This window comes from Chanodichthys erythropterus, chromosome 3, assembly GCF_024489055.1.
Source record: "Chanodichthys erythropterus isolate Z2021 chromosome 3, ASM2448905v1, whole genome shotgun sequence".
NCBI classification, from domain to species: Eukaryota; Metazoa; Chordata; class Actinopteri; order Cypriniformes; family Xenocyprididae; genus Chanodichthys; species Chanodichthys erythropterus.
In genome coordinates this window covers 46,787,925-46,815,914 of record NC_090223.1, presented here as the reverse complement: position 1 = coordinate 46,815,914, position 27,990 = coordinate 46,787,925, and the positions used below count along the sequence as shown (strand labels likewise).

Here is a 27,990-nt window from a genome sequence, read left to right as displayed (position 1 = left end):
ATTACATAATGCATCAGCTCAAGGATTACTCAGTGAGCAATTATTGAGAAATTTGTTCACATAATCTAAAAAAAAAAATGTATTACTAATAAATAATACTAATTAATTGAGTATTATTTATTACCTCTTTTGATTTTATTATATATAAATGACATCCAAGATCTGTGTGTGAGTGCAATATGTTTTTATACGCCAATGATGACGCTTTTTTCGTTTCTGAGAAGGAGACTAATAGAATTCAAGAAAAGTTAGGTGAGGAGCTTTTTAAGGTGAAAGATTGGCTGTCTGAAAATAAGCTTTTATTACATCTAGGTATTCTTTTTGGGTCTAAATTTAATTTACACAAGGTAGATGATTTGGCACTCAAAGTTGATGGATATGTACTAGCTAATAGAGCATCGGTAGAATTATCTGGGTTGTGTCCTGGACAATAATTTAAGTGGTGGTATAAGTATGGCTTGGAAAGTTTTTGGAAAAGTTAATGCTAGAATCAAATTTATAGCTAGATGTGCTAGTTTTTTAGATGGAGAAAGCTTAAAGGCACTTGCCACAGGCCTAGTTCAATGTTATTCTGAGTATGTGTGTTGTTCATGGATGACTGATTTATCCAGTATGTTGATGGTAAACTTTCAGCAGCTTGGTAGGTTACCAATTTTAAGAAGATTAGTATTTTAAAGTGATTAGTAAATTAAAAATGGTACATAAAATGATTAATAGAGCTCCAGAATATTTTAACTCTTATTTTTCTCGACACGGGCATTTTACCAAACAGAGTATTATGGATGTTAATCTATGTAGGTGTAAGACATTGTATGGTCAAAAGTCCTTTAAATATTCTGGTGCAAAGGAGTGGAATAAGCTGCCTTTGGATATCAAGGTACTAACAGACTGTGATGGTTTCAGTATAAGAGTGAAGAGACTCTTTTTATATAGGATGTCTAATGGCGCTTTTCCACTGTGTGGTACAACTCAACTTGGCTCTGCATGGCTCGCTTTACTTTCAGTTTGCTTTTCCACTGCAGTTTAGTACTGTTTTAACCCTTAAATGCATACCTCGGGTCTTTAGTGACCCGGGACGTCATTCACTACCCTCCTCCTTGTTCATTTTTTAAAGTTAGACATCAACCTTCTTGGTATTCCTCAATCAATTCATTATTAAGAATATAACAAGAAAAAAATCATAAAATTATAAAAGAATGCCTATTTTTGTATTCATTTTTTGTAAAAATTGGTGTGTATGAGTGTACGTATATTTTTTCTGCACAACAATAATTGAATCTTAGATGACGGTATAAATGCAATTCACATTTATTCCACAAGGTGGCAATGTCTGATACACAATGCTGAAGTGACGACTCACTCAGACAGAAAACAAAATAATAAGAAAAACATGAAATGGCTCAGCGATTTACTGCAGAGCAAGTACTGAACGCAATCAAATATGACTGTAACTGTTACTGGATAGATCTGGTGAAGCTGTTAGCGAATGAAATATTGATTTTGAAGATGTTGAAAATTACATAGTTTTGAGAATATGTTTGAGATCGCGAATGGGCTCATATTTGTGACCTCAAACATAAAACTAGCCCATTATTTTCTGAATTTACTGGGAAATGAGCTCTGATGAGGACAGTGATGATGGCATAAAACATCTGCTCAAACTGAGCCTTTTCAAGCTCCAAAAGGTAACAAAATATGCTTTATTTTATTCTTCTGTAATATCAGTGGAGTTTTATATTATCGCGACTGGTAGAGATCCTTCCGTGTTAGATATAGATTCGGGTCGATAAAGACCCGAATATGTAAGAATGATTGGCGAGATTGTATGTATATGTATGTAAGAAGAGGGTGGGATTATAGACTGATCGTTATAGTTGCGCCGATTCTACTGTCGTGGATCCGCTCTTTGTCTACCAACAAGAGAAACGTCAGCACCTTGTCTACCTGACCACAATACAGCCATTTATTTTTTCATGTTGCGTAAGATAGTTGTTTACAGCAAATTGTTTAAAAAAAGTCAAACAAATGATACTGCGCTGGCTGTTGTTGGCTATTCAAATCTAGCGGGTTTGGCGTCTGATGTTTCAAATCCAGTGACGCTGATAGTGACGATTCTCTCTGACCAAACAGTGATCTGCAGTGTTTACACATCACATTTTAGCATCGGTGCCATTGCATGGTACTGCTCGCTTAAATAGTAACACCTCGGTTGAGGTTTCAAGGGAACCGCGCCATGGCGCACCAAGCAGTGGAAAAGCGCCATTAGGAAGTATATGGATTTTCTTTTCTTTCTCTTTTTATATGTTACTTTTTATATAAGTGGATATTTGTTTGTATGTAATTAGGGAGGAGATGCAAGCCAAATAACCATCATCACAAATATGACGTTTTTAAATCAAGGACAACAAAATACATAAGTTAATGCAACTTTTATTTTGTTATCCTTGACATGAAAGTTGTAACGCAGTGTATTGCTACTTTTTGTAAAAAAACTCAACTCATTATTATTTACTACTGTGGTTCTATACTGGACACAGCAGATAATTTAACTATAAAGGACTTATATTTATTTACAAGAAATAAAAGCTGCCTATTTATGAATGTACAATGAATATTACTGAAATAGCCATTCAAATATTGCCTCTTGAAACAGTGTAAGATTGTTTGGAACTTGTTATAGACATGACTTCCTGTGTCAACAAACCTGATTGTATACTTTGTTGAAGGCATCCTGCAGTTTTCCGTGGACAGAGGCGAGCTTCTTAAAGTCTCTGTTGGCCTCATGAATAGGACAGAGGATCTTATAAACCTCATTTATGGCCTCGTACATGGCAGCCTAGAGGAGAGACAGAAACTACAGTCCGCCTTCATTGCGCTAATAGTTAATAATCCCACAAAAAATGTGTGGTGCTGATTTAGATACAAGTCTAAATCCCTTTGATTCCCTTGGATGCACTCAGTTTCCATGACTGTGGGGGGAGTGATGTGATGTGAGCTCTCACCATGTTGAACGAGGCAGCTGCTTGCTCCAGAAGTCCCACGAGCCCAGACTCACTGAAGTACTTCCCTGAACAGATGCCCTCCTCTTCTGGGGACAGGATATCATCAGACACCGCCGACTCCTCCAGCACATTGGATGAAATACTCTGTGAAATGCAATTGAAGTGTCAAAGAGGCAAAAAAATCTTTTTTTTCCCCTTAAATTTATTCCTCTCAATATATGAAACATTTTTTTTATAATGATTATTTAAAAAATATATATATATATATAAAAAAAAGAAATTGGTATTATTAGTAAAAATACTGCTGTGATATTTTGATAGAAATTATACATTTTCATTAAAGTAAAATTTTATTCATATTGATTTTTTTGTGTGTGTGTGTAAACAAAACATTTTACTGTAAAATGTAAAGGCAGTAATTAGCATCCCAATTAGTTCCCCTCTCACCAGTTAATTTCCATGACTTTTTCAGTTGTTAATTAATGAAAAGTTCTACCAAATTAAACATTTTAGAGCAAACCGTAACTATAAAAATTTATATTTGCTAAAGAAAAATATTTGCTAAAGAAAAATTTTTTATGACATTTCCAGACCTGAAAAAAAAAAAAAAAAATTGATTTTTCCACATTTTTCATGACAAACCAGTGTTATTTCAGAATTTAGTATTATTAATATATACTATTGTAATATTTTTTATTTTAAATTTCTTTTTTTCATTTTTTAGTTTGTTTTAGAAATTGTATGTGCTTTTGTCATTTTTATTAGTTTTTTATTTTTTTATATTTCTATACTTCTATACACAGGGTTCCCATTCTAAGCCAAATGTCAAATTCCCTGACTTTTCCCTGACTTTCACAGACTAAAAAGCTGAATTTCCATGACCCATAATGGACGGAAAAACAGGCCTCTGTTGTGCTGAGCACTGAGCAGACAAAATATCAGCCACAGATAGTATTTTAAATCCATCCATTTGCAAGCTTTATTTGCTTGTTCAAAGACATTTTTAGTACAAAACTAAATTAAACACTCATACACATTACTTTTCTTTTGTGCTTTTTTACACGTTAAATGCACTTTGATATTTTTCTGTGCTATTTCTACAGAAATTAATTTATAGTTTTTATGCTTTCAGGGGTTAAACACTTTAGAGAATTTTTATTTTGATAAATGGAAACTAAAATTTAAAGAGACAAACAAAAATCCCTGATATTCCATGACTTGGATAATAAAAATATAGAATTCCCTGACTTTCGATGTCTGGAATAGACCTTTTAAAATTCCATGATATTCCAGAAATTCCATGACCCATGGGAACCCTGTATACAGCTTTATTTTTATTTCAGTTTTAGTAATTTTAATACTTCAATTTAAATTCTGGTTTGTTGAAAATATAACATTTGTAATGTAAAGTTTTATTTCAATTATCAAAAACTATTTTAATAATAGTTAACAATAACAACACTGGCCCAGACAAAATATTTTAGTATTTTAACATTTTAATTTTAACATTTTTCTTTAAGCATTTGATGCTTTTTTTTTTTTTTTTTTTTTTTTAACAAGCCTAATTAATAAACACACACACACACACACACACACACACACACACACACACACACACACACACACACACACACACACACACACACACACACACACAATTTACCTGGAAGGACACACAACCGATGGGGAGGTAGCGGCAATCTTCAAGCATGTTGAGGTACTCTGCCACCAGGGCAGCGCTATGCACCAGGCAGTGTGCTGCCTCCGCGTGGTTCCCTCTCTCTGAGTGTTTCCCTGCCATGTTCTGCAGCCAGGTGAGTCTCAGGTCTGGAGAGTTCTGATAGCCCTTAGCAATCCTACAAAAAGAGAAGAGCCACTTTCACATACAGCACAGGAGCCACATTAGACATCCTTTGGGCTTTATGAAGAGAGAGCACTGACCTGTACATGAGGTCTAAGAGCATCTCCGGGTCCTGCTGGTGCTCCTTCATCTTCACAGTGTCAGTGAGAATCATGTGGAGGTTGAAAACGAGATCCTGTACCTACAGAGACGACAGCAGAACATTAGTGACTCACCTAGATAGTGTATAATTAAAGCCTGACATTTAAAATAATCATCATCAGACAAATCTTTTTATTTTTTTTTATTGAATAGTTTATCCAACCTTTAAACAAAATTAAAATATATATTTTTTATTTTTTAGATTTATACTAAAAAGCCTTTTACTTACTGAATCAAATGTCAAAAATCAATCAGAAGACATCTAGTAGATGTTTTTTTTTCTAGTAGACATCTAGTATGGACAGGTTTTTCAGCAAAATTAAGATCATGTTTATAATTTAGAGGCCTTAGAAGTTCATGTATTAAATATGAAACTTTATAGACCTTAGTCAGGTTAGATGCCAGGTTAGAATCAAATTTAACACAGATGAAAACAAAGCTGTGAGGGATAATCTTACAGTCTTAACAATGGCACGCACTGTATAACGGTCCTAGATCATGTAATTTTTATAAATCACAACTTAAAGGGCACAGTAGTGGTGGCTTTTGGGTCGACATCCCCTGTGGGATTCAAACCAACAACCTTTTAGCTACCAGCCCAGATCCAAGAGTTTGATACCTGCTCAGGGAAGGGGGAATCTCTGAGCTCCAGGTCATCCTCGGCATACGTGAGAATAGTTTTCAAAGAGCGCCGCAAATGCTCTTCGTTGAAGTTCTGAGATGTTCCCACGAGTGAAGACAGAGACATGGTGACCTGCATCTTCACACGGGCAAAATTCTACAGGTCGGGAGGAAAGACAAGGGAGTTGGTTTATCATGTTTCTCCTTTTTATCTAGGAAAAGCTGAATCAAGCATAAGAGTTTAATGTGACATTGTGCCTTACGTTGCCGATCTCAAAGTTCTGTCTCATGAGCAAGTAGAGGGAGGCGCTGGCGTGGCTGCGTACGGAGCTCACGCTGCTGCTGCAGTGACGCAGTAACCTCAAACACAGATCTGCACACAGCTCAGTGTCCTCCTCAAACAACATCTCTGGGAACTAGAGAAACACATGCAAAGCTTAGCTTCTTCCACAATTTCCTTTGTGATCTATGTAAAATAACAGGTCATATGTTCACAGAGCTAACCTGAAGTCTCAAGTTAGACTTATTTCATAACAATGATATTCATGACACAGATAAACAGCATTAATAACTAGATATTTAAACCAAAAGTTCTGGCTGATACAAATAGGCTGATAAATATTCATTAAATGACCAATAACCAATAAATAGCTGAAATTCAAATTCTATAGTATTTTGTCTAATTAACCACATGCACGGTTACTTCCTGGTTTTCGTTAAGCCAGCTCGGGCATTTCCGGTGAACTGTTAGCTGTCATTCTATACTCGCTGTTCATCGACACAAAACCATCAATGGTTGAATTTTTAATGTTGTATTTATACTTCAATGCAGTAATCACACTTGCCTAAATTTGCCAATAAACCACTTTTAATGATTGCAATAAAGACAAAGCTAATGGGAACGGCTGAATAAGAAACGCGGTGTCTGTATTTAGACAAGCACAAGCAACATTTCTCCAGCACTTCAACTGTTATTTTTAATGTGATGACCACAAACATTATTTGTCCATCATTCTGATTGTCCCCATTTGTAAAACTGAACATTTCAAGATGTAGGAAATCCAACATTTGATAGAAAACACTTTTATTTAAAGGATTAGTTCACATTCAAGTGAAAATTAGCCCAAGCTTTACTCACCCTCAAGCCATCCTAGGAGTATATGACTTTCTTCTTTCTGATGAACACAATTGGAAATATTTTAATAAATATCCTGATGCATCCAAGCTTTAAAATGGCAGTAAGCGGGATCAACGAGCATCAGCTGAAGAAAGTGTCTCCATCCACATCCATCCATCCATCATAAACATACTTAACAAGGCTCCGGGGGGTTAATAAAGGGCTTCCTAGGTGATGTGTTTGTGTAAAAAATCCATATTTAACAAGTGAAATATCTAGCTTCCGTCCAAGAACACCTTCCGTATTCAACTTACAAAGAAAGGGTAAAACTTGCAGTTCAAAAAGCTTATGCTACATCCTATGCCTTCCCTGTTTAACTTAATGACTTCATAACTTGTTATTTCAACAAATGCTTCAGAAGGCCTCTGTTAACCCTCCAGAGCTGCGTGGAGTATGTTTATGATGGATGGATGTGGATGGAGACACTTTCTTCAGCTCATACTCATTGGTATCGTACACTGCCATTATAAAGCTCAGATGCATCAGGATATTTATTAAAATATCTCAGATTGTGTTCATCAGAAAGAAAAAAGTCATACACACCCCTAAGATGGCTTGAGGGTGAGTAAAGCTTGGGGTAATTTTCATTTGAAATTGAACTAATCCTTTAAAAAAAAAAAGACATTGATACCACTATAACCAGCAGATGGCGACACAGGAGCATTTATTGGCTCATAATAGCCATTTCCTGTAATAGTTTTTCCACTCAGTTTCATTTTTTGATATTAAACATTATAAAATCTCTAGGTTTAAAAATACATTTGGTCAAGGTGAAGTATGAAGTACTCACAAAATCTGATGAAAAACAATAACTTTCCTTGTGAATGAATTACACATAGCAAGCACCTCACTCTCCCTTCATAAGCTGTCAGTCAGTTAAGTGCAAGCTCAATGATTTTGGCACCCTTGTGAAAACTCACATTTTATTCAATGAATCTATTAAAGTGCACAATAAATCTTTAATTTACAGTGTGTTGACTCTTCTTTTCACACGAAAGTGTAAAAACTTAAGGTCAAATTAAATTTTGCCAAGGAGGAAGACTGAGACACGTCTTTTTTTTTAATGTCGTCTTACATTTGAATAACTAATTTAACACCAGGCCTAACTATTTAAGTGACTATATTCCGATTATAAACTAAGTATTACAGTTTTGATGCTGTTAAAGCTACCTCAGGACATTGAAGATATCGAGGAAAGATCTTAAGAACGTTCCGTGCGTATGATCAATTCCCCTGGTGCAGGATGGGTTTTGCACGAATGTTCAATACACAGGATTTAGGGTTAGCCAGCACCACTAACAACAGACACTAACCTTATAGACCAAAGCTCTCTGTGTGCTGAAGCAGTGCTGCAGGAAGAGGGCGCTCTGGTTTCCTGCCATACTGTGGAGAAGGACTCTCAGCACACCACCCAACACACTCTCCTTCAGCTCTGACATCACCACCGTCTGATGCAAACACACACACAAACACTTTTAAACTACTGTATAAGAAAAAGACACATATGTTGCAACACATGATATTTGTAGTAACTCCACTCAAATGCGAGCAACAATGTCTCCTTTACTTTGACGATGATCTCCAGTGTGTCCAGGGATATGAGAGCAGCTTCTGTTGCCAAGTTTCCATCCACTACCGACTCCTGCTCCACCTCTGCCTTGGTTCTGCGCAGAGACAGTGTTTACAGTAAGCTATTCATAGTGCCCATCTGACACGCACACACAACTGTACGTGTACCCTGTGATTATGTGCTTCATTAAGTCGACGGACAGTTAGAGCAACGGCATTCAGATATCCAATGAAACTAAACAGCAATGGAAAGATATTCAAATAGCGAGAGAAGGGGAAAAAAGACACACTTGTCCACTCTGTCTGCATTCTGTCTCCAGTGAGTGACGTTTTTCCTCCAGCGGACATTCTCCTGACCTCCGTAAGGACTCCGTTCTGAGGAACGCACAGGATCAGTGATGAATGACAAATTCAATGCTTCAACATTTACTTCGGCACAAATACCAACAGAGCATCTGTCGTACCTCTGCAGCGGCGGACCATCTCCTGTCTTGCTCCGATGGTCCCGAGTATGGCCTCCTCCAGACGGGCCTTCATATCCTGAGACTTTTTAAAGGTCAGACTGTTGATCCTTTCCAGGGTCTTCTTCCCCTGAGAAGAGGCACAATGAACCAGATGATCAAAACATGTTAACATCAAAAATGAAAATGGAGTATTTCTGTGGTTGAACAGAAAACAACTTTCCCAAACAAAGTTATTTTTGTGAAAAGGACCATGTCATTTTTGTAACTTATTATTTTTCCCCTCTGTGGTCGACTTACAATAATAAAGTTTTTGCACCACAAATATTTTTTCTTGATCATTTTCCACCTAAACAGGATGTTTAGACAGTTTTTTAAACTACCCATTCTCAATAACAGCATCTTTGTAAATCCGTACACTGTGGCAGAATCAAAAAAAAAAAAAAAAAAAAAAAAAAAAAAAAAATCCATGCAGAAAGGTGCCACTCAAACAATGATCGCAATGAGAATTTTAGCATTTTTAATTTATTCCCTATAATATATAAAACATTATTTATTTCAGTAAAAAAGTTTTTTTTTTTTTTTTTTTTACATAAATAATGTTTTCAAATAAATATGGTATTATTAGTATACATACCCTGACAAAAGTCTTGTCGCCTATCCAAGTTGTAGGAACAACAAATAATAACTTGACTTCTAGTTGATCATTTGGAATCAGAAGTGGCTTATATTAAAGGCAAAGGCTTCTAGATTATGCTTATTTTACCAAAATAAAATCTTATCATGCCTTGATTTTTAATTATTTAATTAGGACAGAAAGGTCAGACTTTGCTTAGACAAAAGTCTTGTCACTTAACAGAAATAATGTACAGTACAGAAAATAAAGTCATGGTGCAGTGGAAAAAGAATTAATATTGTGTATGACTCCCATGAGCTTGGAGGACTGCATCCATACGTCTCGGCAATGACTCAAATAACTTTTTAATAAAGTCATCTGGAATGGCAAAGAAAGCATTCTTGCAGGACTCCCAGAGTTCATCAAGATTCTTTGGTTTCATCTTCAATGCCGCCTCCTTCATCTTACCCCAGACATGCTCAATAATGTTCATGTCTGGTGACTGGGCTGGCCAATCCTGGAGCACCTTGACCTTCTTTGCTTTCAGGAACATTGATGTGGAGGCTGAAGTATGAGAAGGAGCGCCATCCTGCTGAAGAATTTGCCCTCTGCTGTGGTTTGGAATGTAATGGGCAACAAGATTGTCTTGATACTCCAGGCTGTTGATGTTGCCATCCACTCTGCAGATCTCTCGCACGCCCCCATACTGAATGTAACCCCAAACCATGATTTTTCCTCCACCGAATTTGACCGTTTTCTGTGTGAATCTTGGGTCCATGCGGGTTCCGATAGGTCTTCTGCAGTATTTGCGACGACTGGGACGGAGTTCAATAGACGATTCATTGGAAAAAAATCAACCTTCTGCCACTTTACCACTGTCCATCCTTCCTGCAAGCTGTGGGCCTTGGCAAATGCAACATGATTTTTTAGTAGTCTTCTGTTTAATGCTGGTTTCTGAGCACTAATTCGGCCATTGAGACCACTGTGTGACAGGATTCGACAAACTGTTCTTGTAGATACAGGGGTTTCTGGTGACCAGTGGTTATGTAGCTCTGCTGCAGTTGAAAAAGAGCTGGCCCTTTACTGTCGAACCAACAAACAGTCCTGTCTTGCGGGGTCTGCCTGACCTGGGCCTGTCATGAACTTCACCAGTTTCCTTAAATCTTTTTCTTATCCTCTCCACTTGACGTTTAGATACATTAATGATGTCTGCCACCTCAGCAGGAGACTTGGTCTTCAGGCTCTTGATGATCAGCACTTTGGTCTGTGGTTGAATCTTTGGCATGCTGTCAGAGGTCAGGATGCATTTCAAATGAAGGTTGGGTGTGCTGGGCTTCTTCTTCTACACACCTGGAAATGTGTTAATTACAGTATTTGTCACAGTTGACGCCCTAATCTGTGACTGGTTGAATCCTTTAAAGATGTGACAAGACCTTTGTCTTAGCAAAGTCGGACCTTTCTGTCCTAATTAAATAATTAAAATCAAGGCATGATAATATTTTATTTTGGTAAAATAAACAATCTAGAGGCCTTTGCCTTTTATATAAGCCACTTCTGATTCCAAATGATCAACTAGAAGACATCGATTCTCGATTCACGATACAATGACTCTTACTCGATTCTGATATTTTCTGAATGTATCTCAAATCGATTCTGAGCTTAGTTTAACAGTAGATGGAGCTAGGCTACTTTTTAACCACACACTCAAATGCTCATGAAGAAGTGTGCTGGAGAGCGCTCGTGTATTTGTAAGTGTAAGTGTTTAAATATACTTGAACCTCGGCTCAGAATGCTTTTATGTCGTTAGATTAATGTAAACACAGCCCATTGTGAACATCCTTGTAATTCGCTTCAACCTTTTCCAACTTTTTGAATGACTATTTTAGGTTTAAAGCTGCAGTCAGCGATTTTTGGCCCTCTAGCGGTTAATAAAGAGAACTGCACCCGTCTTGCGGAGGAACATTGTAGCCGGAGCTACTTTTCTCCGTGTATACTGCGAGTCACACAGTTACTGTGATAATCTGCGGCGAGTCCTACCAGTCCGGTCTGAAATAGTCTAAATATAAACACTTATTATAAGTGTACCATAATGATTCAGGGTAAGACAAAAACACGGTTTGGAAAATGGATTCATGTTGTACATTCTCATTATATAATTTTTGTACATTTTGAACACAAAAAAAGTTGCGGACAGCAGCTTGGTATGTGTAAAGAAACTGAAAGCAAGCGGAGTACGGGTGTTTCTAAATCACGTAGTGCCATTTGCTGTAAAAAACTAAGCTCAGAATCGTTTCGAGAGAGAATCGTGATACATTCGGAAAATATCAGAATCGATCCAGAATCATTGTATCATGGATCAAGAATCGATGTATTGTCCCAGCCCTAGCCCCCACTGTTGGTTTTGCTATTTTATAGAAATAAAAATCATTTAGGTTTAGTTGGACAATACATGCTACAATTAAAAACTGAAAGCGCCTGCTCTTCTCCATACAGCACGAGCTGCAGAGTCGCAACAGGAGTTAGATTTCACTTATCATGTGATGAGAGTAAGGAGATATGACTGACTCTGAATTTTGGTGCGCAACAGACCATAAAGTGTCACTGACAAATATCTTGTAAAATGTGTGGTCGGTACACTTAATTTAAAAAGATGAGAGGGGAATGTGGATGTACCTTGTATTCGAAACAGGACAGACAGAGATGAAGAAGATCAAGCAAGCGGTTGATTTGTGGCACAGACAGGTCTGACACCCATCGCTCCAATAGCCCTGCGTCTGCATTTTTCAACACCCAGAGGAAACAAACCAGCAGCGTCCTGCTGCACTCTGCAGAGAGGGCGCTACACTGACGGCCCGCCTAACAAGGAAACAAACAAAAACACATTTACACTACACAGAGAAAAGCACAACAAAGCCGGGCCTGATTAGACATCACATCCGGCAGCCTGTTTGGGACAGGCATATACAGAGGATGTCCTTACACACCCAAATGTATAATAAACACTCAGACACATATGATGCTCATTTCCTCAGCCATATGCTATCCATTAATATTCACTAATGGACAGGAAACCATGTAAGATGAAAAGGTACATAATAGTTCCCCCTCTCATGGAGAAGAGCAGTACTGCAGCAGACAGAATGAGCAGGAGAGTATGTGAAGGGCTCCTCTAGTGGTGAAATTAAGACACTGCAGCTGTGACCTCATTCGGCTGAGTGTGAGGGAAAATTCCAGAAGACCATGAACTATCACAAGTAATTTGATTTCTGCTGTTTGTCTTTTCTATTTAGTCCACTAGAGCAGCAGCATGGAAAATGAAAAATGAAAAATTCCACAAAAACATGAAGCAGCACAACTGTTTGCAACATTGATAATAACAAGAAATGTTTCTTGAGCATCAAATCATCATATTAGAATGATGTCTGAAGGACCATGTGACACTAAAGACAGGAGTAATGATGCTGAAAATTCAGCTTTGACATCACAGGAATAAGTAACATTTTAATATATATAAAATAGAAAGTTTTTTATTGTAATAATATTTCACAATATTTCTTATGTCTTACTGTATTTTTGATCAAATAAATGCAGCCTTTTGTGAGCAAAAAAGACTTGTTTCAAAAACACTGCAAAATTCTGAACAGTAGAGTATGTTCTCAACCTTCATTCATATTCATAACATGATTTATAGAGAGCAGGTACTCACCACCGACGGCAGAGTGAAAGGGTTGGCTTTGGAATGGGGGAGTGGTGAGCCAGCTATCGCCATGGCAACAGACTGGCTGATGGTGCCGTTGTCTGGGTCGTTATCGTCAACGAGCGCCGAGGCGTGACGTACACGCTGTGGGGACATGTCTGGGACACACAAAGGTGGAGAGATACAGATCTTGGCTCAAATGGGACTTTTGTTCAGTTTTTAATAACTCCTCAGAGCTCTGACCTTTGAAAAACTATTCAAGTCATAAACAAAGTGTTCATATAAATAACCGAAGAGATAAGCAGTCTGCTCTATTGTTGGAGCTCAGCCCAAAGGGCTTCACTAACCAGTGAAGTCGTGGAGAAGGGGCAGCGTCTCCATGACGATGGGGATGAGTGGCAGGTAGAGCTGGGCGATGTGCGAGCGGACCTGGGGGTCTGTGTAGCGGGGGTCCGCGTCGTGACTGCACAGCAGAGAATGCAGCGCACTAATGGCCTTCTTGTGTAGGAAGAACACACTGAGAACGAGAGAGGCGTGAGCTGTGTGATTCCAGGTGTTAGAGGCTTATTTATAAGTGTCTTGAAAACATGTCAAAAACATTATTTTTTTTTTTCTGTGCTAATTTAAGGGCGAAATATGAAACTAAATGAATTCAAACATGGTAAAACATGCTAATATTTGTAAAAAAATAAATAAAACTTTGTTTCTTTTTTAATGTATGCTTGACTGTATACTTCAGGGGTGTCCAAACTCGGTCCTGGAGGGCCACTGTCCTGCAGAGTTCAGCTCCAACTTACTACAACACACCTGCCTGGAAGTTTCTAGTATGCCTAGTTTGACCTTGATTAGCTGGTTCAGGCATGTTTAATTGGGGTTGGAGCTAAACTTTGCAGGACAGTGGCCCTCCAGGAACAGGACTGGGCACCCCTGGTTTACTTTAATAATTGACTTTGACAAAACTGAAGCAATTAAAAGTCATCAGTGTATTTCTTTTCAGGAAGGAATACACTACGAACAGATTTTAGGCATCAATAAAGAGGACTAAAAAACTGAGGATCACACACAACCAGACTTTCAAGTCATTCTGAATACTACAAACTGCAAAAACATGTGTGAGGAGATGTGTGACAAATGAAAACAATTGCTGCGTCTGAAATCGCGTACTGTCTGAATTAGTACTACATTTGAATTTGAACTTTACGACATCCTACATGTTGTTACTGTCATGTGACCTACAAGCATCAGTTATGTCGCTTCACTGCCATTAATAAATCCTCTCCAGTGGCCTCTTGGGAAAGTAAAGTGTCCGTCGAATGCACACTTCAGATTCTCTGAAGTAGTAGTACATTATCCGGGTACTTCTCTCCTACTGTTTTTCGAATACTATGTATTCGGACATACTACTCTGTTTTTCATATACTATATAATAGGGAAGTATTCGATTACAGAAGCAGCGAATATGTTTTCTAAAATTGTCCCAAATTATCAAACATGTTTGATCTCCTCTGGCTAGATGGAACCATAGTACAAATGTGATCATACACTACGTGACTTTCTGTGATATTGGTCAACTCAGACTGCAGACTGACTATGGCCGTGTCCAAAATCGCCCACTATTACCCTTAAAAAGGGCACTATTTGAGGGGACAGCCATTTGTAGTGGTGTCCGAAACCAAAGTGCATGTTATAAAGTGCACTCATTTAATCTCACAATGCAACACAATAATGAGTGTACAACCGATGTCCACTCAACAGCTAGAGAATACAATCATATCCATCATCCATTTTTCAAACCACTTGTCCAATGTGGCTACAGCGTAATGTCATACAGGTGTAAATTATTTTTATTTGATTATTAAATTGTTTAATTATGGATTATGCATGCTAGTTTTCATGACAGAGTTCAAGATAAATCTATTCATTACTACTGGAGTGGCCAGTTTGCTAAACTACAAATGATTATTAATCAGCAAGCACAAACTATGCAAAAGCAGTGGCCCTTCCAGTGCACTCAGGGTGCTTTCACACTTGGTTCGATTGCCTGGACCAAACCTGAGTTTGATTGCTTCCCCTCCCCCTGCCCCCAATGGACTGTGTTCACATTATATCATTTGAGTCCAACCTGCGGTTCGTTTGCGTCATCAAACCAGCAGCCGTTTACTCCATTGCTTAGTAACGACGACACAGAAGGCGGTGGCAAAATGCATAACGTTGCTCTCCTCACTTTTATATTTTTGTTTTTGAACCGTTGGTTTTATTCATAACGGCACTTGCCTCTATCTGCCGCAAATGTAAAACGCTGAAGGCGAGCCCCAGACCACCCTTTTTAAAGGGATAGTACACCCAAAAATGAAAATTTGATGTTTATCTGCTTACCCCCAGGGCATCCAAGATGTAGGTGACTTTGTTTCTTCAGTAGAACACAAATGATGATTTTTAACTCCAACCGTTGCCGTCCATCAGCCTTATAATGTGAGTGAATGGTCACACAATTTAAAAAGAGTCAAAAAATATGCACAGACAAATCCAAATTAAACCCTGCGGCTCATGGCTCATGATCGCGTGTCTCGTGCTTATACTTCAATGAGTACTAGACATTACTTCAGTTGTCAGAATGCAATCAGACCTCACTAAGCAAGTTCTGAACGCAGTTGGACATAGTGGTGTTTTAGAGGTAAAAATTATATAAATAATGTTCGGTTTCTCGCACAAACCGATTGTTTCGTGTCTTAGGACATCAATGTGCCGCCATAAGACGCAGGGTTTAATTTGGACTTGTCTGTGCATATTTTTTGACTCTTATAAATTGTGTTACCATTGACTCGCATTATACGACTGATAGACGGCAACGGTTGGAGTTAAAAATCATCATTTGTGTTCTGCTGAAGAAACAAAGTCACCTACATCTTGGATGCCCTGGGGGTAAGCAGATAAACATCAAATTTTCATTTTTGGGTGAACTATCCCTTTAAGCACACTCTGGTGCGGTTCGTGGATGTGCACCTGAGTTCAGAAGACAGTGTTCACATCATCCAAACGTACCGAACTCTGACGTCAATTGAACCCAGCTGTGCACCAAAAGTGCTAATGTGAAAGCACCCTCAGTGTCTGAATTCACTCACTCATTTTCATTCACTCCCTCAAGTGAACTATATTAGTGGACTAATGTAGGGGATAGTGAATGAGGGTATAGGGGGTGATTTCAGATACAGCCTATGACTTTTGAATACTAGCATTGACTCCTCCAGTCAGTAAAATGGGGTAAAAGTCATGTAGTGTATTCCAACATTTAACTATGGTATCGAAACTGCCAATTTCACCAGTATGTGTAAAGATCTTTTTTTTTTTAAATTGTGGTATTGTTGCAACAAAATTTTGTTTAATTGTGCATATTATAAATCAAACAGTTTTAGCCTATTTTTATTGACCACAAGTTTAAAGAAATCAGTTATTGGCATGAAAATGTCTAAATGTGTATCTCTAGTAAAATACTTGTGTAGGAACATTTCTCACCCCTCTCCGTCTGGCTCAAGGATGAGTGACAGTTCAGCCAACAGAAGGCCAGATAAAAAATGCTGCTGGCGGAATGGCACCGACAGTTCGAACATGCTGACCACACCCTGATCCTGAACATGACAGGAGAACGCTGAGCTCTGCAAGAGAAGGCAGAAAATGTCTGCTTCAGTACTGCCATACTATAGTGAAGTGCAGTTTATTTCCTAAGGGATCTCATTTGACTGTGTCCAGCTTGATATAATGTGGCAGACAACAACTTTACATCATCATGACAGGATTTATACTCCACAGTGAGAAACACTCTACCACGCAATTACAAACAAATCAGGAATCTCTACAGCACTGACACTACATTTCTGAGGATTATGTGAATGTGGTCAGTTTATATAAACATTTGTAGAGAAGTACTCTCCCTAATCCACACAAAATAATATGAACACCCAGCTCTCGAGAAAGGAACTAAACAAAAATTTAATTACAGCCAGATCCCACAAAACTGAACTTGTCAAGCTTAAGGAATGAAGCAAATCTGCCTGCAGAGTATAATAACATCCATCAACACTTCATCATCTCTTATAATCAGTCAGAGATGAAGAATTAAATGAATGCTCTGGGAAAAAAACAGCATCAACTGCATTTGTGGTATAATCTCATTTACCACTGGAAAATTATTGCAGCCCATCTATCTTCATAATTTTGTTTATTAAAAAATCTAAATTGTGATTACAGTAATGCACTTAAGATTTAAGTAAACATGGCACAAATGTTAAAAACAGAAATGTGTAGCCCATATTTTTGTTAAAGTACTAAAACGTACACTAACAAGAGGGTCAACAAGATTTTTTTATACTTTTATCCAGCAAGGGCATATTAAATTGAACAAAAGTGACAGTACAGACATTTATAATGTTACAAAATCTTTTTTTTTTTTTTTTTAAATGCTGCCCCTTTCATCAAAGAATCATGAACAAAATTATCACAATTTCACAATAATATTAAGCAGCACAACTGTTTTCAACATTGATAATAAGAAGAAATGTTTCTTCAGCATTAAATCAGCTTATTATAATGATTTCTGAAGGATCATGTGACACTAAAGACTGGAGTAATGAGGCTGAAAATTCAGCTTTGATCATAGGAATAAATTACATTTTAAAATATATTACATTAGAAAACAGTAATTTTAAATTATAATATTTCACAATATTACTGTGTTATTATTATTTTTGATCAAATAAATGAAGCCTTGGTGAGCAAAAGAGACTTCTATAAAAACATTTTAAAAATCATACTGACTCCTTTTGAATGGTAGAGTATAACTCTGGAAAAAAAGTTGAAAAAAACCCTGTTGTTTTATAGATAGTTATATAATTTCCCTGTCTGATACACTTCCGTGTATTGTGCGAATGAGTTCTGTGGTCAGGACATGAAAGACTGCATATAAAAACATCTACATAGAATCTGCACAATTATGATAACAGCAATTTCTGTTCTTTTGTTTTTGTTTTTTTTGTTTTTTCAAAAAGCAAAGTGACAAGTCAAGCTATTTTCTGTGGTAACTGACAGCTTGACTTGTACCTAGAACATTCATTTAAGAGTAACAGAAAGTGAACACTGAGCTAGTGTGAAAGAGCGTCCTCAAAACTGTTACAGTGTGCGTGTACCTGAGAGGTGGTGGAGGACGTGGAGGGTGAGGGGGACGCGGGGGGACTGAGGGTGGCACAGGGTAGGTTCAAGGTGACATAGTGTTCATGGCTGCAGACGATCCGAATGAAGTCCATCCTCAGCGCTGTCAGAGAGCTGGGGTTCTGAGCTGTGTGGAGCTTATTATTAATCTGCAGACACAAATGCACCAAACTGTCATCTGAAAGAGTTCTGGGGAAAATTCATGAACAGCTGCGCCACATTCGCATGTAGTGTTTTATGTCTTGTTCACTAAACCGCCAGCAATACATTTAAACCCGTTATTATGTGTGCTAGTACAAGTATTTAAATTCATTCTTTTCAGTGCAAATACACCTTTTTATGTAAATAAGGCTTTTTTATAGATGAGACTTGTTCATTAAATTCAGCAATATTTGTCCCAGTGAACCCATGCTTGTGTGTTTGTGCACGTACCTGTTTATAATATGAGCGGATGAGGTTAAAAACAAAGCCTCTGTCCATGAGAGACAGCAGGTCATTGAGGAAAAAGGCCAAGCTGCTGTTTAACCTCTCCACAAGCTCGACATCCTGAAACACACACAGATAAAGGCTCAGAGGGAGATAAGCATGCTTCCTGTTGATTCATAACAAAAGTAAACAGTCATAAAACAGAGTAGAAACCATCATAAAGTCTCAAACCTCCTCTTATCTACATAAGGTCTGTGTTCCTCCAGTAGTAAAATGAGATCTGCTGCTCTTTTACCTTCTGATATCTGCTGGCTATGTCTGCGCTGATGGCACATACTAAGGCAGCAATGTCATCCACAAAACGGTCTGGGAAGCGCTGGCGTCGGGGCATGTCCAGGCGTGAGGACAGGAACAGATGATGGGACATGCTCTTCACCTGTTATCACACATAGAAGAATGAGTGATGCCATCTTAAACTTTGATTCTGCCTTATAAACCAAACCAAACCCTTGTTTCTTCAAAAGCCACTGAAATAATTCACTCAAACTATAAAAGGGATAGTTCACCCAAAAATAAAAATTGTGTTTCATTAATTTTTTAATAAAATAAGTAAATGACTGCATTTTCATTTTTTGGGTGAACTATATTTAACCCTTATAGGATTTTTGGCTCTTTTTAGACCCCAAACGATGTTTGCTAAAAAAAAAAAAAAAGAAAAAAAAAAAAAGTTATCTTTGTCCAAATGACATGACACTTTGTACAGTTGTTAACACTTTCTAGATATAAAAATAAAAAAAAAATTGGAGTGATATCTTGTTTTTATGTTAGTGTCAAAAAAAAGATCTTTGGGGTCTCCAGAGACCCCAGGCAACAAAATTTAATTTTGTAACAAAATAATTTTTTATTTTACTCTAAAAGGATCTATTAACTGCCAATAAAGTGAAAATGCTACAATTAAAACATAGCAGCCTGATAAAAACACTAATTTTAGAAGAAAATTTCAGATGGCACTTAAGAGGCTTTTGCATCTGAAGTCTTCAAATATTTTGTTGAGTAGGTTTTTATACAAAAACAGCTTTTTATGTAAAATTCACATTATAAAAGATCTACATTTCTAACTTTCATTCATGGGGATAACATGAATAATTTCACATGGTTTAGTGTAAGATTTTTGCCCATCTTTTGGAAAATGCAGTTTTAAAAGTAAAAAAACTATCACTTTTACCAGTAAATGGCTGCAGAGCTCCAGTAATTGCTATGTGCTATTTGACTAACTGAAAGACATCTTTTCACAAGATTCTTTCAGTTGGATTCATATCTAAATATTATGAAATCACAATTGTAACAATAAAAGCTAAGTTTTAAAGCTAAGTAATAAAATTTTAGCATTTTTTTTCTACTAAAAAAAAAATAAGTTTTTCAAAAATGTTAATTTTGAGGATGAATTTTGTCCATTTTCTTAGTGGGGTCTCATCATAATGTAACAATATTGAAAAACTGATTTTTTTTTTTTAATTACAAAAAATACTAAACTGACAAAAAGTAGCTTTTATTGTTATAATTTTGATTTCATATTTAGATATGAATCCAACTGAAACAAAAAAAAAACAAAAAAAAAACTTTCAGTTAGTCAAATAGCACATAGCAAATAGTGGAGCTCTGCAGCAATTTACTGGTAAAAGTGAAGAGTTCATTTGCAAAAACCGATAAACGCCATTTTTAAAAAAAATGAACTAAGTGTTGTGCATTATTCTCCATATATAGCACGTTCTGTACCCTAAATCCATTTTGTCAGAAGAGCCGGTTTTGCCCACTTTCAGGCATCGCAAGTTCACGTTTTACAGCAGAAGCCGACAAGCGCCCTTGTTTGTGTACAGACAGAAACCGATAAGTCCGTTTTAGCGAATCAGCGCGCAGTATTCAGGTCAGGTGACAAGGCTTCTAGTCACTTCAAAAAGACGCGCTAGCTGAGGGAAGTTTTATCAAAGCTCACTAAAAGTGATCGAGGATTTATGATTTCGACTCCTGTAAGTCCTTGTACACCATACACGACTTACATGCTGAAAAATTGGTTGTCCTTTTGCTTGTGTGTGTGTGTGTGGTGTGTGTGTGTGTGTGTGTGTGTGTGTGTGTGCGCGCGCGCACGTGCGTGTGTGGATGAGTGCGTGTGTGTGTACTTGTGTGCCGATCTGTGTGTGTGTGTGTGTGTGTTTGATTGAGAGAGAGAGAGAGAGAGCGAGAGAGAGCGTGTGTGTGTGTGTGCCGATCTGTTTGTTTGTGTGTGTGTGTGTGTGTGTGTGTGCGCGTGGGTGGGTGTGTGTGTGTGTGCGTTTGTGTGCACATGTGTGTTTGAGAGTGTTTTAAATGCAATTACTTGGGTTTTGTTTAACTATGAAACATGAAATGTGGAGTTATCTGCTTTTGCCAAAAAAACGACTGTTGGAGTTATCTGCTTTTGCTAAAAAACAAACTTTTAATATATATATAAAACATACTTTCAATGAATTTTAATTTTTTAATTTACCTGTATTTTTTGGAGTTATCATTACTTAATCAAAACAGCCCAACTGCAGTTTGATTGTTATAACTTGGAATGCACAATAAAAAAAACATGATTTGTGAGAATTCATAAAAATGGAGTTATCTGTTTTTGCAAATAAACTCTTCAAGTGATTATTTCTTTACTTTTAAAACTGTATTTTCCAAAAGATGGGCAAAAATCTTACACTAAACCATGTCAAATTATCCAAGTTATCCCCATGAATGAAATTTAGAAATGTGGGTCTTTTATAAAGTGAATTTTACATAAAAAGCCGTTTTTGTATAAAAACCTATTTTAAAAAATATTTTTTAATTTATTTATATAAATTGTTACAAAATTACATTTTGTTGCCTCTTCCACAGACCCCAAAGACCCTGAGTGTACTTCCCAAATGAAGACCGCACAAGGGTTAAAAGACAATTAAAAGTAAATATTCATTATCGATTTACCCACTGACACTATCGGATGAGAACAAAATATGAATGAACTGAGCAAGATAATGACATTAACTTTGGAACATCATCACTGTTATTAAACTGAATTCAAATATAGGGCTTACGTGAATTAGTTTCATAACCGATGAACTTAGCCACATTGAACAACACTGACATGAAATGGAAAAACATTGAACTAAATTAGCTGAACAATGTTTTGAAGGCTACGTCATTGAGGATGTCCTATTTCAGAAAAGTAACCTTTATAAAATTGACCATTAGTCCTTGTGAAGCGTAAACTGGTGTATTTGCTTTATGACCTTGGAATATAATCATTACTTTCCTAAAATGAGTCGGCTTCAATGATGTATGCAGCTGACAAATGTGACCTCCGAAGGACGCAGCCTTCGAAATGAGACACAGCTACTATTAACTTAGAGTTTATGCCATTTATTTTATAATTGATGAATTTTGCAACATTAACTGTCATTTTCCTGTTTATTACTGTGAAGCTACTTTGAAACAATCTGTATTGTATAAAAAGCTATATAAATAAATATAACTTTACTTGACTTTAGTTATTGATGTAAAAAATGTGCAAGGTTGGAGGTCAACTGACCATGAGCTGGAAGAAAAACCAGGCCTGCTGCAGAGACGCCTCTCTCACGGTACTGGTGCTCACCACCCACTGTAGAGCCAACTCTTCATGAAGTAACTGAACGCAGAGAGCATTATTACAAAACATAACCCCATGAAGATTTTCTAAACCACACACATGCACACACACACACAATAAAAGGCAGATTCACAACTTTGAATTAGTAAAAATTAGGAATGCACGATATATCGGCCACCATATTGGCATCGGACGATATATGTTCATTTTTAATGTTATCGTTATCGGCCCGATAAGAAAATTTGGCCAATAAATTAAAGCCGATTAATAATGGATTTCTTTCAGTGGATACACTTCAGATGCGCACTGTTTGCCATGATGGTTTTGAATTGCATGAAATATGATTTGAGTCATACAGAAAATACACTTAAGTGCAACATATAAAGGACAATTCGGTCATATAGGCTACATAAAGTTATAATGATATAATATAACGTCATTATAATTGTGTGTTTGGGACATGACTTTTAATGGCGAAACTTTTGTTTTTTTATAATCAGGCTCTCAAAAATTACACAAAAAATTAGATTTAGACCTATCTGCCAATTTATCGGTTATCGGCTTTCAAATATCGGTTGAATTATAAGTTATCGGACAAAATGTTCTTATCAGTGCATCCCTCGTAATAACATTTAGTACAAGATACAATAGTACAAGATAAAGAGGTTGAATGAATGGGTGAGTACATAAATGAACAAATGAAGGAATGAATAAACAGGAAAGTGCACGGGTGATTAAATGAATATATGCTCTACCTTCTTGGCGATCTGCCTGGAGGGAGGAGAGAGAATGGAGGAAGTCTCGATGAAGGCAGACATGCGATTACAGGCACGCTCACTGGCCTGCAGACCAGTGGGTGAACACAGAAGAATGGTGGTGGTGTTGATGATAACAATGAAGATGATGATGAAGGATGGAAGACAGACAGATAAAAGACAAGGAGGGAAGAAGGATAAGAATGCCTGCTGGATACACCAACCTAGATCCTTTTACAAACTCAAAATAATTAAACTTAATCCATGCTATGTTAGGGATAATGTACAATCAGCTGGTCATTAATGCAAAATAAACAATGACAGGGTGATTGAGGTTTTGTATAATCCTGAAGGGTTTTATTTTATGGTAAAATGACAGATGACAAGTAGACTGTAAACTTTCCAGCTTAATACACAGCTATGCACCAGTTAATTAAATAAAAATGTAAATATTGGTTGCTAATTTTAAATTATTTAATATGCGAGAAGATAAAAAATGATGGCAGAGTGCTACAAGAGACATGAAACCATCATTATTTATGTAGAAAGCTAGTTTTCAAAAACACAGTTTTACATGTTAAAAAAAAAAAATCTAACCAAAGAATGCAACAAATGAACAATCAGAGTCAAGCACTATAATAATAATTCTTAAAAAAAAAAAAAGCTTAACTAATGTAAGTGTGTATATGAGCATCTAGATGTGACACTGTAGTAGTTAAATGCATTGGGTTACACTAAATATATATTTTGGTATCGCTGGTAACTAGACTTTTACCGAGGCAGGAAAAGCACAGCAGACAAGAGAGAGAGAAATGAGTTGACTGAAGAAGAGGAGAAGGCATGAACACACAGCCTTCTAGACAAATTCTCACACACCCTCAGAAATAGACACACATTTACAAAGACAGAACCAAATGGACAGCAGCAGAGGAGCTGGCGCAAGAGAAGCCACAGTGAAGGCAATGAGAGAGTACAGGATGATCTGGTGTAGGGCTGGAAGGTTGGGGCTTGTTTGCATGTAAAAGTTGAGAATGAGGGAAATTAGGGTGTAGGATTTGAGACCCTAAAATAAATGTGGGTTAAAAGACTGACAGTAAGTAACAACAAGTAATATTAGGTTAAGAGATTGAGACAGTAAGAAGTAATGTTAGGTTAAGAGTTTGAGTTAGTAACAAGTAATATTAGGGTTAAATGTTTGAGACATTAACAAATAATTTAAGGGTTAAAGGGTTAGGTCACCCAACAATGAAAATTCTGTCATTAATTAATCACCCGCATGTCATTTCATACCCCCAAGACTCCAAAAATTAAGATATTTTTGATAAATTCTGATGGCTCAGTGGGGCCTCCATTGACAGCAAGATAATTAACACTTTCAATGCCCAGAAAGCTACTAAAAACATATTTAAAACAGTTCATGTGACTACAGTGGTTCAACCTTAATGTTATGAATCAACAAGAATACTTTTTGTGTACCAAAAAAAACAAAATAACGACTTTTCAACAATATCTAGTGATGGCTGATTTCAAAACACTGCTTCATGAAGCTTCGAAGCTTTACGAATCTTTTGTTTCGAATCAGTTGTTCGGAGCGCGTATCAAACTAGCAAAATCACGCCCCCCAGTGGTGAACCATTGAAATTGAAACGCTTATGACATAACAAAGCCTCCTTTACTGAAATCATGTGACTTTGGCAGTCTGATACACACTCTGAACCACTGAATCGAAACAAAAGATTTGTAAAGCTTCATGAAGCAGTGTTTTGAAATCGCCCATCACTAGATATTGTTGAATAAAGTCATTATTTAGTTTTTTTGGTGCACAAAAAGTATTCTCGTCGATTCATAACAGTAAGGTTGAACCACTGTAGTCACATGAACTGTTTTAAATATGTTTTTAGTAGCTTTCTGGGCATCTGAAAGTGTAAATTATCTTGCTGTCAATGGAGGCCTCACTGAGCCGTCAGATTTTATCAAAAATATCTTAATTTGTGTTCTAAAGATGAATGAATGTCTTGGGGTGTGGAACTACATGAGCGTGAGTAATAAATGACAGAATTTTCATTTTTGGGTGAACTAACCATTTAAGGGTTTGAAACAGCAATAAGTAATGTTAAGGTTAAATGTTTGAGACAATAACAAGTAATTTTAGGGTTAAGAGTTTGATAAAATAACAAGTAATGATTGGGTGTGAGAGAGTAACAATTAATAACAGAGTTCAAAGCTTGAGACTGTAACAAGTAATGATATGGTTAAAAGTTTTAGACAGTAACAAGTAATGTTAGGTAAAGTGTTTGAGAAAAATGAGATGATATTGAGATGTTGAGATGGTAGTACATCAAGTTAGGTTGTATGTTTTCAGAGTGTAAAAGGTCATATTAGGTTGTAGAGTTTGAGATGGTAATGAATAATGTTATGGTGATGGTTTTATGTGGGGTCAAAGGGTTTGAGGCGGATACAGGTTATAATAGGGTGTATGGTTAGAGGCAGTAGGGAAGGACATTAGGGTATAGGGTCTGATTGGCACCTGCTTGAGCTCACAGCTGGAGTTGGGGTTCCGACGGAGCACAGCCCTTGAGCCCCCTGGAGCGTAAGCAGAGTTTACCCAGGAATGTGAGCGGTCTATTCCCTGCTTATCCACCGACGACACAATCACAAACCACAGTGCCACACAGGGGCAGAACAGCCAAATACAGGTGTCACAGGGAGGGGACGAAGTGCAGGACCAGAATTAATTTAGAGGAGGGTGGGAAAAAGCCAAGGGCACAGTGAAGGAAGGTACCACAGCAAAAAACATAGCACAATTATTAGCAGAGCGATCAATCAATCAATCAATCTCTACGCATCCAGCTCCAGCACACGACAATGAGAGTAGGTCTGAAAATATTTACTAATCTTGATGAATCAAATAATCAGTTATTTCTCAATCAATCAAATTAAAAAATGCTCATTTCAGCATTTTAGAAAAAAATCACTTAAAATTCAAGGCAGATACAACACAGGACACAGAGGTCAAACTGTAGTAACTTGAACAACCAATCAGAAACCAGAGGAAGAGCCGCTCACCTTGCTGCCGATGATTCTCTGCACCTCCTCATCAGGGGTGGCTGGTGTAGAGGCCAGGTCAGGGTTTGAGTTACTAATGCTCTTGGAGCGGGACAGGAGCAAGCTACTGGGTCTTGCCATCGCCCTAGAGAGCGTGGCATACTGGATGGGGAGCTCATATGATGCAGCTCCCACTGAAAAAGAGGGACGCTCTCAATGAATTAACTTACATAAGCATCCTGCTCTTGAGGTCAAAGGAGAGAGAGTATAAATGCTAGCAGGTCGGTTATTTATAATACATAAACACTGACTTAAATAACGTTTACAGTTTTAGCAACGGTTCAATAACTCAGGGCATTTTCATGACTTAAAAGTTCACCCAAAATGAACAGTTGTTTCAAAACCACACTTTTTTTTTCCTTCCATGAAAGATGTTTTGCATAATACATCTCTCAAATCTCATATGTAAACAAGACGTGGCACTGTTTTTGTGGTTTGTGAGCTGTATTTCTCACTCACCAGCAGGGGGAGATACAGGCTCAGTTGTGGGCAGGTGGAAGCAGTAGTGAATGTAGGAGGACAGCAGATTGTTACGACCATGATGGTCTTGGTTTCCCTCCAAGTTCTTATGGATCTGGTTTACCAGCAGGGCCATGGCTTCAAAGGCAGCTCGGCCAAGATTTACTGCATTTGGAGGAAAGAGAGAAAATGGATTACACAAGGAAACACCAAAATACTTGTGAATAAAAAAAGGTAATATTAGTGACCAGATCCAGTGTTACTAACCGATCTGTCCTGCTATAACAGGAGGATGTACAATTAGCAGTATCAGCTTGCTCATCAGTTGATGCAGGAAACGCACACAAGTGTCCAGCAGCGCCCCCTTAAGAGCAGCCATGCTGGCCTTCAGCTCCGCCTCCATGTTTGACTCTGTGATTATAACATCCTTCAGCCGAAAAGGGAACGAGTATTCCTCCAGAACATACACAAGTGTGAAGAACTTATCCAGGTGTGGATCCTACATACAGCAGGTGAAAAAAAAAAAACATTTAAATGCACTTACATAGATATGTGTGCAGTTCTTTTTTTTTTTTCTGATTTTTTTACAATGTTTTATTTCATTACCTGTGTGTGAACTGAGGAGGCTGCTGTCACTTCTACATTAAAGACTCCTTTGTGGTTGTCCACCCATTTCATTCCAGGTAGCTGCACCTGAAACACACACAGGCCACAACACATCCTCAGCACACATTCCTCCTCAGATTTTACAGCCAAGTAGATGTTGCAGCTTGCTCTAAATAATTATCTGTAACTTGCATAATCATTTTGCATGATTATTATTGTTGGTAAAACTTTGTTTGTCTAAAACACTTTGTCATAAAATATGCATTCACACTTAAATTTGCTCAATCCATAGGGATCCCACACCTTTCGGTCAAGAAATTTCCATGACTTCTCTATCTTGTTAGCATGACTTTTCTAGCCCTTCATAATTTTTAAATAACATGATTTTTTTCAGGCCTGGAAATAATTATAAAATTCTCACATTTTAAGGTTTTCCATGAATTTGGTCACACCTTCTGCAGATCATTTGCTTTAAACCAAAAATTCTGTTACTATCTTTCACTTTTTATGTGGCTCCAAACTGTTGACTTGTGTCTCGTGGAACACAAAAGGAGTGATTATTAAAAATGTCAGAGCCACTCTTTTCCATACAATGAAAACAGTCATCACCGACTGTCAAGTTAAGTTACTGTCAAGTTAA

General features: G+C 37.3%; 1 protein-coding gene across 3 annotated transcripts in view; it reads right to left on the bottom strand.

The window, feature by feature from the left end:
• The window catches only part of LOC137017834 (dedicator of cytokinesis protein 7-like), a 68,937-nt gene that overhangs the window by 10,410 nt on the left and 30,537 nt on the right, over positions 1–27,990 (bottom strand). The window contains exons 19-42 of one of the 3 annotated variants that reach the window (XM_067382526.1): positions 27,351–27,437; positions 27,012–27,243; positions 26,745–26,909; positions 26,247–26,419; positions 25,708–25,809; positions 23,181–23,267; positions 22,369–22,464; positions 19,069–19,209; positions 18,780–18,893; positions 18,326–18,496; positions 16,659–16,798; positions 13,493–13,662; positions 13,155–13,303; positions 12,122–12,304; positions 8,836–8,962; positions 8,662–8,746; positions 8,370–8,466; positions 8,116–8,250; positions 5,889–6,041; positions 5,624–5,782; positions 4,944–5,044; positions 4,666–4,858; positions 3,003–3,146; positions 2,705–2,836 (exon numbers count right to left, since the gene is read on the bottom strand). In XM_067382526.1, coding sequence (XP_067238627.1) covers positions 2,705–2,836; positions 3,003–3,146; positions 4,666–4,858; positions 4,944–5,044; positions 5,624–5,782; positions 5,889–6,041; positions 8,116–8,250; positions 8,370–8,466; positions 8,662–8,746; positions 8,836–8,962; positions 12,122–12,304; positions 13,155–13,303; positions 13,493–13,662; positions 16,659–16,798; positions 18,326–18,496; positions 18,780–18,893; positions 19,069–19,209; positions 22,369–22,464; positions 23,181–23,267; positions 25,708–25,809; positions 26,247–26,419; positions 26,745–26,909; positions 27,012–27,243; positions 27,351–27,437 — 3,336 coding nt within the window. The remainder of the gene's footprint in view (positions 1–2,704; positions 2,837–3,002; positions 3,147–4,665; positions 4,859–4,943; positions 5,045–5,623; positions 5,783–5,888; positions 6,042–8,115; positions 8,251–8,369; positions 8,467–8,661; positions 8,747–8,835; positions 8,963–12,121; positions 12,305–13,154; positions 13,304–13,492; positions 13,663–16,658; positions 16,799–18,325; positions 18,497–18,779; positions 18,894–19,068; positions 19,210–22,368; positions 22,465–23,180; positions 23,268–25,707; positions 25,810–26,246; positions 26,420–26,744; positions 26,910–27,011; positions 27,244–27,350; positions 27,438–27,990) is intronic. The other 2 variants (XM_067382527.1, XM_067382528.1) reach the window with 2 other exon arrangements.